The sequence below is a fragment of the Hevea brasiliensis genome, chromosome 1 (genome assembly GCF_030052815.1).
Source record: "Hevea brasiliensis isolate MT/VB/25A 57/8 chromosome 1, ASM3005281v1, whole genome shotgun sequence".
NCBI classification, from domain to species: domain Eukaryota; kingdom Viridiplantae; phylum Streptophyta; class Magnoliopsida; order Malpighiales; family Euphorbiaceae; genus Hevea; species Hevea brasiliensis.
In genome coordinates, this window is record NC_079493.1 from 117,188,558 (window position 1) to 117,200,475 (window position 11,918).

At 28.5% G+C, this 11,918-nt stretch overlaps 1 protein-coding gene across 1 annotated transcript; it reads left to right on the plus strand.

Annotated features, from left to right (window-relative positions):
* Positions 1–290: 290 nt before the first annotated feature.
* LOC110666005 (putative UPF0481 protein At3g02645) lies at positions 291–1,913 on the plus strand. The gene has a single exon (XM_058154243.1). The coding sequence runs from the start codon at positions 291–293 to the stop codon at positions 1,911–1,913; it is 1,623 nt and encodes a 540-aa protein (XP_058010226.1).
* The last annotated feature ends 10,005 nt before the right edge of the window (positions 1,914–11,918 follow it).

Here is an 11,918-nt window from a genome sequence, read left to right on the forward strand (position 1 = left end):
AGAATCTACATATTCAAGTGGAAACCTCAAGATGCTTCAAAATTAATATAAAAAAAAAACTTATAATTAGATTATGGAAAATGCTTTTATCGTTGTTTTGCTGCCAAATAAATAAAGAAATGTTGATGATAGAGTAGAGTTGTACCTTTTTACCATATAAATCAGAATTCCCAGTCTAATAGTTCTCCTCCAGGACCTCCACCACACATTTCAGACAATTATACACCTTTTTAGGCTAATATACTTATCCTAAAAACTACCAAATTAGTTTGTTTTCTTTTCAACCTACAATGTCATCTATTTCGAATTCACGTTTTCAAGAGATTCAATGGGTACTCACCATCCGTCAAACTCTGGAAGAAGAGATTGAAGATGGTGATGAACACCCTGTGTGTATTTTCAATGTCCCCAAACTCTTAATGCATAACAACCCCAGTTCTTACACCCCACAGCAACTTGCCCTTGGTCCTTACCATTACTGGCGTCCTGAACTCTTTGAGATGGAAAGGTATAAAATATCTGCAGCAAAAAGGGTTCGGGAACATCTTCAGAAGCTAGAGTTTCATAATCTTGTTGAGCAGTTGATAAACCTGGAACAAAAGATTCGAACATGTTACCACAGGTACTTGAATTTGAATGGCGAAACACTAGCTTGGATGATGGCCCTAGACGCTTGTTTCTTGATTGAATTCCTCCAAATCTATGTCCACAAAGAAGAAGGTGGAATGTTATCCAGAGTTCCTTCAAGAATGTCTCGTTTGCTTGATTATGGAAAGAGGAAATCTGGTCATAATTCAATTCTCAGAGATATAATTATGCTCGAGAATCAAATCCCATTGTTTATATTAAGGAAGGTTCTCGAATTTCAATTCTCATCGACAGAATTGGCTGATTCTATGCTGGTTTCTATGTTGATGGGATTGTATAAAGAGGTCTATCCTTTCAAGACAGATGAAGAGTTTCCATTGGCGCCGAAGGTTTCTGAGTATGCCCATTTGCTAGATTTCTTGTACCACATTATCGTGCCCAAAATGGAAGAATCTCTTGAGATAATTGAAGAAGTAGAAGATCATTCTCTGGCCAAGGAAGACACAGAAGAGTATTCAGTTGACCCAAGTATCATAAAACAGCTCCTGAATGAGATTTGGAAACTGCTTTTAAAACTACACGGAGGGCCAGTGCGTTTTATCCAAAAAATTCTCCTGTCAAAACCTCTTATCGTCTTACTTAAACTGCCTTGGAGAATCCTGTCTAACCTCACTGGGTTTGCATTCCTAAGAAAGCCAATTGAAGTTACACAAGAAAATGTCCTCTGTAGCATTAACAGGCCACCATTAGTAGAAGAGATCATGATTCCTTCTGTCACTCAGCTCTCTAAATCTGGTGTCCGATTCCGACCCACCAAAGGCAACCTCTCTACCATTACTTTCAACACAGAAACATCAACTCTTTACATCCCCACAATTATCTTGGACATAAATACAGAGGTTATCTTGAGAAACTTGGTAGCATATGAAGCATCAATAGTCTCAGATGGAGTGGTTTTTACACGGTACACTGAATTTATGAACGGAATAATTAATACCAAGGAGGACGTGCAATTGCTCAGAGAAAGAGGCATTATCTTGAACCATTTGAAGAACGATGAAGAAGTTGCCAATATGTGGAATGGAATGAACACATCTATTAGGTTGACAAAAGTTCCATTCATAGATAAGGTAATTGATGATGTTAACAAGTATCACAACAGCAGATGGAAGGTGAAGGCTGGAAAATTCATGAAGAAGTATGTGTTTGGTTCCTGGGAAATTATCACATTTTTAGCTGCCATTTTCCTCTTGCTCTTGTTGACACTGCAAGCTTTCTGCTCCGTTTATAATTGTTCTCGCATATTTCATATTAAGAGTCTTTGATGCTTAGTATACGATGGATTCTTTAAGGATAAAATCGTTTATCTTCTTTGTGTCTTTTCCTACGGATTTTGAGATTATTAATGTTGATCTAAAAGTTTTTTTTTTTTTTCATAAGCTAAAAGTTTTAATTGATTGTGTCAAAAAAAGTTAACACATTATATTTTTCATAAATGGAAGTAATAATACATACAGAAAATAATATAAAGAATTTAAAGGACATATCGATAAAGTATGTAGATCGGCCATTAAACGGACATTGTATGCTCTGATTCTATAATCTTTTTCTGAGCTCATCAAATAATCTCAAAAAATTTAGATATTTTATTACACCTTATAGACTACTCTTTGCCGATAAAAATAAAATATCTTAATAACAAAAAAAAAAATAAAAAAATTCCATTAGAGGAAAAAAAACACCATAAAATTTTAAGGTCTACTAACAATGATAAATTTAAAGATTTTTTCATTTAAAATCTATCGACAATGATAGATATAAGGAGATATGTTTAAAATTTATTTCAAACGGATATAAATTTAAGAGTTATAAGAGAAAAAAATAGGAGGAAGGATTACTGCAAATGAAAATATTTTCTGGTAGAAAAGAGATCAAAGGAAGCAAAGGAGAAAAATAATAAGAAAAAGGAAAAATGGAAAAAAATAGAGGAAAATAAGAGATTTCTTTTATATATATATATATATATATATATATATATGACTGATATTATTTTATGTTATTATTTACATCATTTTCGTTTTATTTTAAGGAGAGGCTGAATTGATTAGGGCTGAGCAGAATTTGATTTAAACCAAAAAATCGAATCAAATCGAGTCAATTCAGTTCAATCGGTTCGGTTTTAAAATTCAATCAGTTCAGTTCGGTTCGGTTTTATATTATAAAATTTTCAATTATTTCAGTTCGGTTCTGTTCGGTTTTGAAGAGAAAAAAATCAGTTAAACCGAACCGAACAGAACCAAATAGTAATTTATATATTCAAATCGAACTAAATCAAATAGATTCAATTTTTGAATTGATTTATTTTTATGGAAAATTTATGAATTATATTTAATTATATATATATATTAATTGTTTAATTTCATTGATTAATGGTTATTAGGTTCAAACCAAAGTCAAAATTAGACAAAATAACTTGAAAATTAAGTCTAAATTAAAAAATCAATCAAAAATCAAAATCAATCGGTTTAAACCAAACCGAACCAAAATTGAGTGGTTCGATTCGATTTGATTTTTCATCCATTTCGGTTCGGTTCGGTTTCTAAAATTTAAAATTCGATTTTTATAATTTAATTCAGTTCGATTCGGTTCGGTTGAATTCGAACCGAATGCGAATTGATCATACAATGATGTAGACTACAAAATAAAAAAATAGTACTTTAATTAAAGAAACAATTTAACTAATTGATTAAATGCTTACTCCATATAATAGGAGATAATGAACTGATTGTTATATGCACTTTAATTCAGTTATTCAAGAGAAGACAATTAATTATAGAGGTTTTTTTAAAAAAAAAAAAATATTATAGATGGTTTTTTTATCCTGTCCATTAATTTGATTTAAATTCGTCCAATACAAAATAATAATTTAATTTAAAACTGATTTATTTGAATTAATCCAATCAATTTAAATTTTGACTGAAAAATTAAATGAATAATTTTTTAATAGAAAATTAACAGTTTGATAGCCACAACCCGCAAATAAACCTAAATTTGACTTGAAATCATTTACTTATAATGTCATCAGGAGGCCATGATCAATAGTAAAATTTAGGCTAACATATAACAGTTTAAATTTCGTAATAACCCTAAAAAATGGCAAACATGTTATAACACATATATTTCTAATATATATACTTGTATACATCTAATGTCCAACTTTTAATATACAACCGTTGTATGATTGTATTATGATTATAGCGTATTTCATGTAAGTCTTATAATATATAATTAATGATTATAATTTATTTATTATACATATAATGATTATAATGTACAACGATTGTTAAAGAGCTCGAAGAGTTTTTAGGATCATTAAACATTCTCCCATCAGCCTGCTACAAACATGTGTGCCTTGCTCAAAGTATGGAACAATCGCATGACAAGCATCAATCTCGGCTCCACTTAAATTCAAACCTTGCTCATGGTGCACAAGCATCAACCAAAGCCGAGAGGAGCACAAGTATAAACCCGTATCCATATTTTCTGAAACTAAGAGAACAGAGAGCAGAGAGCAGCAGCATTGGGGGATTGAAACTAAGGGGAGACTGATGCGTACTCCGCAAGTATACGGATCGTTCAAGTAGTAAAGAAAAGATATCGTCCCATAGAGATTTGTTGTTTGAGTATCAAATTATAAAAGTCACGATTATTTAGGCTATAGATAATGTGTGCCAAAAAGTAAAATAAGAGATGCAGCAAATTAAATTGGGAAAATAAGGAAATTGTAATGAAATAAGCAATTAAATTTCCGAGTACTATACTAATTTACTAAATTTCAACAAGTAATTAAAGATTTAATTAATTAATGGCAAAAATTGATTTCAGAGTTGAGGTTCATGAAGTAAATTTCATTGGGATTTGGATAGGCAAAACTAAGATTAAGGGAAATAAAAGTTTGAAGGAAGTTGATTCTGATTTCCTTTAATTTCTCTTTCGAGCAAACTAAAGAGTATTTTAAAAGAAACTAAACCCCATTCTTATGCGATGTTTAATTACCCAAAACTCTTTAAGCTCTTTAATCAACTTGAAGTTCCTCTTAATCCTACTAGCTTATTTCTAACACTAGATGATTAAGTTCATTATCTTGATTATCTATCATAGATTTTTACCTCTCGGTCCTTCAATCTAAGGTTAAGAACAAAACCCAAAGGGTATCAACAATGGGTATATAAATAAGCACACAACATAAGAATCAAAACTTATATATATTAAAATCTGGTTAAAACCAATCCAAATCTACAAATAAAACTTAAATCATTACACCAAACTCTGAAATCTTAAGTATCTACTTACTCATGCTTGTATTTAGGTAGAAAATATGAAATAGAGTAAGAAAACATGAAAATAAGATTAAAAATAAAATAACCCAGAAGAAGAGAATCTAGATCTCTGAAAATGGAAGCTGGAAACGTCACTCTGCAGGTGTTTTTCCTCCAGAAATGGCGTGATTTCTTCTTTCCTTCTTCTTTTGATTTTTCTCTCTTTTTCTTCTTATGGTAAAAATGAGAATATGATTATTATATATCCCCTCAAGTTTTGTCCTAAAAAATGGTCTCTAAAGGGATAAAGACAAAAGGTGTAAAAGGTGTGAAAAGAGAAAATTTTTCCATGTCAGCAAATCTAACAGTTTCATCCCACATGTCTCATGTTGATTTAAGTTATTTTTAACATACCTCGTGTTGATTCGAAGGAAGAGCCTTTAGATTCTGCACAACTAGCTACACGGGGCATGTTGAAGTCCTTGAAACTTTTGGTAAGTTTTGTTTCAAAATCTCTGTCTGCACGACCCAGTGTTGAATCTATATGCCTCACGTGGATTCCTGGTAGCCGACTCTTATCTTCGCACAACCTTTAACACGGGGCATGTTGAAACCCTTGAAAATCTCGACTGGTTTTCTTTCTTAGGCAAATTTTCTTTATTTTTCACACTACTTTAAGCTTCCAAATCACTTTGAATTTCTTCTACATGGACTTTTTTGCCTTTAAACCTTATTAAAACCTATCAAAAACATTAAAATTTCAAAAATCAAATATAATGAATCTAAAATTAATAAATTAACTAAAATAAACACTAAAAACATGAAATTACTAAACTAAAAAGGTAAAATAGATGCAAAATTACCCTAAAATGCCTATATAAAATGAGTTTATCAGAGACGAATTACAGCTGCGCCACTAAACCAAGCTGATTCTAGCATATTTTCTGGCCAAGAAATCACCCTCACCGGCTTTTTTCACCTTACATAAGTTCCTTGCTTCAAAGAAGCTAGGCTGTTGCGCTTTAAACCTGTAATCAAATGAGAGGAAAAAATGGTTAGCGGCAGTCTCCTCGATACCCATGGCATTTCCAACTTTGGTTAGCCCTTTCTGTCCTCACGTCAACTGCCATAAAACCCTCCCCTAACCTCCAATTGAGGCTTAGGTACCCATGTTGGGAATAATTTGGTTCATTGTGCATGATTTTGTATGTATAAAGTATATTACGTTCAGTTTGTTAGTCAATCACAAGTTTTGAATGCAGTAATTTGCATGATATGTACTTTGGCATACAATTTGTGCAGTAAACAAAATATTAAAAAAAAAAAAGTGCAGTAATCACATGACTAATTTCTCTTAGAATTTGTTGAATTACATATATAATTAGCTTTCTCTTTTTAATTTAGAATATAAATATAATCCACCAAAATTTTAACTAGAAAATATATACAATTCCTCAAAATTGATCCATTAATTTAATGAGACTATTAAATAATTCAAACTAAACTATGAATAAAAAAAATGGACAAAAAAGGAGGATAAAAATTCTAAGCAAGGAAATAATAAATATTATGTAAAAAATTAATAATAAATAATACATTGAATGATAATTTTTTTTGAAGGAAATTATAAATTAGTGAACCTATAAAAAAATTAATATTTTTTTTCCTATTTATATTTATATATTATAAAAATTTTGAAGACAAAACCTTTGACTTGTTTTTCAAACTTTTTTTTTGTAATTTTTGAAATGCTTGATGAAAGTTATAATTTTAGGTACGTGATTTAAACGATAATTTAAAGAATTTTGACATGAAAAATGAATAAATATTCTCATGGTATTTTGAATTCATAAATATAAATATATTTTGTTTTTGAGAATTTAAATAAATCTTAAAGAAATTAATTAAATTAAATAATTATTTGTACGTATAAATGTGACTTTTAGTCATTTTATGATTTATTTTATTACTTTCAGGTGATATTGTTTTTTAAGTTAATAAAATTATTTAATTGTTATTTCATACAAATTATACATAATTAGCTTTATTTGGCGTTTAAGAATAAAAAGGACACATATTATTATTATTATTATTATTATTATTATTATTATTATTATTATTATTATTATTATTATTATTAAAATGTTTTGATTTGAAAATGATATTAAAAAAGTATATCGGAGGAAAGTATAATTTACTATTGGACTTAAAAGAAACTCTTTAAAGTTTTGGGGAGAAAACATAAATTTCAAAATTGAAGGACTAAATTGTAAATTTGTGACAGTTGGCATCGTCCCTATCACTCATTTTCAGCACATGGGTGGACTTTTTTAACGTTTTCAGCAGAGAGAGAGAGAGAGAGAGAGAGAGAGAGGAAGAAGAAAGAAAAAGAGAGAGAAAATGAGGAAGAGAAAGAAGAAAAGTGAAGTCTTAATTTTCTTTTTCACGTAGGATCAACAACTTTTAGGCTGAAAATGAGAGTTTATGGTGAACAATGGTAAATTTTAGTGAGAGAAGTAAATAGTATTGTTTAGAGGTAGAAGTGGACTTCAAGTCCAAATTTTTAGTATTTTTCTTAGATTATAGCATCTTTTGATTGTGGAGCATTCTCAAATAAGGTACATATTAATTTTTATAAATTTTTAAAATTAATTAGCATAATTTTTTATGTAAATATTTTTTTGTTTTATTAATGTTTAATAAATTCAAAATATATTCTTGGATGTTTGAGGTGTACAAATGTCTAAATAGATGTTTGAGTTAAAATGTTTATATTGGAGCACACATATCTGTGGAAATCAGAATTTTCTTTTTTATGGAGTTCTTGAATTATTTTTTGATTATATGTTTTATTTTAAAATGAGATGAATCTTCTATTAAATTTTAATAATATCAATAGCAATAAAAAAATTTATGAATATTATGGAAAGTTAGAATGAGTATAAATATATTTAGTTGGCACAGTTGAAAATTGAGAGATAAAAGAATATTAGAATTAAATTGGAGAATTTTTTTTAAATAATTTAAAATAGATAGTGCTAAAATTTTATTGAAATAGGATAGATGCGAGTTAAGGGATGAATAAAGGTATATTAAATTTCTAATAAATGGAAATATTTTATAGATCCTTATTTGAATTAATTAGCGATTAACACTTTAATAATTATTAGAGATTCAAACATTACATTAGTTAAATAAAATAAAATAAATTATTAGGGTTTGATGATTTATGGAGGGTTATGACTATATGACATGTTATATTTTAAAATTTACAAATTATATGATTTTTTTATTTAAAAAAATTTTGCAATAAAAAAAATCCATTTTAAGAACAAAACATGTATTATATAGTGTAAGATTTATTTAGAAAAATGTGCATTAAAATAAATTTTTAGAACTAAAATAAAAAAAAATTAAAATTAAACTAATGTTAAATTAATATCCTTTCATTTATGTAAACAAAATTTAAAAGAATTGATTAAAATCTAAACACTTGAATTATGAATCCGTCAATATTTTCTCATCAAAGTGTGTTGTAATTTTTCCCTTTATTTTCAAAAGTGGGCATTATCTATAGCAATGGTGGTGTCTCTTTATTCATCCTTATATACATTGATGACATCTTGGTTACTTGTACTGACAATACTTACTTACAGTGGTTCATGTCTAAGATCAAGGAGACTTTTCCGATTAGAGATATTGGAGCATTACATTATTTCCTCGGCTTAGAGGTACATCACACTTCTGCTGGCTTATTGCTCAATCAACATAAATATATTGTGGATCTTCTTTCTCAAGCATCAATGCTGAATTGCAAGCCCTGTCAAACTCCTATGGCCACCACCCCCTAACTTAGCAAATTCAATGGAGTCTCTTTTGATGATGGTGTTCTCTATCGGCAAATAGTTGGTGGATTACAATATGTGACCTTAACCTGACCAGATATCTCTTTTGCAGTCAATAAATTGTATCAATTTATGCATAATCCAACAGATGATCATTGGAAAGCCGTTAAGAGATTGTTGCGTTATCTTCAGCACACTAAATCATGTGGCCTATTCTTTGCTAAAGACTCACCTTTGGACTTGCAATGTTTTTCGGATAGTGACTGGGGCAGTGATATAGATGATCGTCAGTCCACCAATGGGTATGCTCTCTCCCTCGGTCGCAACTTGATTTGTTGGATGTCCAAGAAGCAGCATACAATAGCTCGCTCCTCTACAGAAAGTGAATATAAAGCTTTAGCCAATGCCACTGCTGAAGTTATGTGGGTTCAATCTCTTTTACTTGAACTTGGTTATCCTCTTCCACAGCTTGTTGTCCTATGGTGTGACAATATTGGAGCTATTTATCTCAGTGCCAACTCGGTATTCCATGCTTGCACCAAACATATCGAATTAAACTACCACTTTGTGCTAGAGCAAGTAGCCAATGGTACAATCCAAGTTCGATTTCTTGCTTCTGAAGATCAGGTAGCAGATATCTTAACCAAGCCTTTAGGCCAACCTTTGTTTGACAAGCACCGTGACAAGCTTCGGCTCCAAGTTTTGCCGCCATCAGCTTGAGGGAGGGTATTCGAGTATTAGTTTGGATATTACCATATACTTCTCTCAAGTGGTTTAGATATCATATCAGATTTAAAATTTAATTATATACTTTCTTATCTTTCTTATCTATAACTAGCTTATATATACTTTGTACTTGTATACTGTTTACATAAAAGAGAGAAATACAGTTCACAATTCAAGCCAAAACCTCTACAGGCATCGCAGTCTAGTATGAACATGAATTCCCAAGAAAATTTTGAAAATTATTGATATAAAATCAGACAAAAATGTCAATATCATGGAGAGAAGAAAAGGTTAATATTACCGAATGCATATATATCCAACAATTTACTTTTAGCTAACTGTTACCTTTAATTTAAGAAAAATTTATAATTATCTATGTCATTCATCACGGGAGGGTTGCTCTTCTCTCGCTCACTATTTTTCATTTTACTATGCCCTCTATCCTTTTCTTTAAATAAGGGTTACTGCTCAAGACTCAGTTTAATAAAAATTTTATACATTTGCATGTATAGGAAATGAGTTGAACTTGATCTCGATAATATTTAATTAGTGAAGACGCATAAGCCATTTTGTTAGGCTCACAAATCAGCTCGTGAGTATATATGCTGATTAAATAGGTTTATTTGTAAAAATATTTATATTAATTATTATATTTTATTATATTATAAATATTTATTATTTATTTATAAATGATTTAATATATATATATATATTTATATATTATTTAAATCTATGAAATAATTAATATATAAAATGTGTTTATAAAATATAGTTATTTGTAATTTATTTTTTTTTTAATAAAAATTAAGTTATTTTTATATGAGAGCTAATAAAAACAATATAGTTTGAAAGTCATAATTTTAAACCTAAAATTCACCAGGATTGTAAATGAGTTGATCTTGAAACTTAGTTCGATAAAAGCTTGGCCTAACTTAGCATGTTTCGAGCTCTTTTTTAAATGAATCAAACTTGAATTTATTAATATTCAGCTTGAGTTTGATATGGGCTGAACTTGAGTGCGGCTCGAGCTTGAAAAAATTTTTAAGTTTGAGCCTTTCAAAATTCAGCTCGATTCAATCCATTTATGTCCTACTTAAAATCAGCTGGCTTGATAGGAAGCTTAAGCTATTGAATATAAGATACAAAATCTTCATCAAAACCATTATTTTAATTTGATTCAATTCTAATAATTTGAATGAATATATGAAATTGTACAAAATATGGAATACACTTACCTGTTGGGAGTTCAGCAATCAGAATTGTGTGACTTTGTACTTTTCTTATCTTCGTTATCGGAACAATAGCAGCATCAACTTGTAATATTTTTAGCAATATCACCCATAGTTTCCAAGATGGCGAGGCTGTGGCGCTGGCAATAAAATTGTCCCGATTAAGATTCTTAGGTTACTGGGAAGTTTTATGACATTGAAATTTCGTTTTTATTAGGATTAGAATTATAAATTTTTTTACTAATTTAAATAGAATTGCTTAAGAATATTAAACAGTAATTTTATAATTATATTCATGATATTTTTATCTATTCACAAATTTATTCATTCATTTATAGTATTATAAATATTAGGCCAAACTGTTAAAAAAAGTCAAAATTTTAGTCCAATTGTCAATTTTGATCAAATTTTTTTTTAATAATTTTAGTTCAATTTTAAATTTTAATATTTATTTTATCCAACTTCAAAATTGGAGAACTCTAGTGCATATGAGGTAGTCCGATCATCTAAATTTATTATATTTTAATTAAGAGATCTACCTAATAAGACGATATATTTTCAATAAACTTTGCTAATTGAACTACCACATCCATATTTGAATCATAGCTAAAATAATCACTAAAATTTAAAATTAGGTTAAATTAATAAAAAAATTGAGTAAAATTAATAATTCGCATAAAATTTTGATTTTTTCAATTTTTTTTAACGGTTTGGCCTAATTTCTCTAATTAGACTAATTTTGTTAAAGATGACTATATATATATATATATATATATATATATATATATATATATATATATAAAGTTTTAATAATATATGAAATTGTAAACTTAAAGATTTAAAATTTTTTTTTTAAAAAAAAATAAATAATTATAGTTTTATAAGATAAGATTTTAATACTTAAAATTTATAAATATTTAATATAATAATTTAATTATTTTATATAAAAAATATAAAAGAATGATAAAAAAAAATGAGGGCTTTGTCACTTATATAATTTTTTAAGCACTCTTCTTAATATAGGTGGTATATTCTTGTACAGCAATTTTTAAGGTATACTCATAATATCTGTAATTTATTTTAATTTATATAAAATTTAAAATAATTTGAATTCAGTTGACTTGAAAAATTAAAGATCAATCAAACGATTTGATCTAAAATGGATTCATTTGAATAACCTAATCAATTTGAATTTTAATTCAAAAATTAAA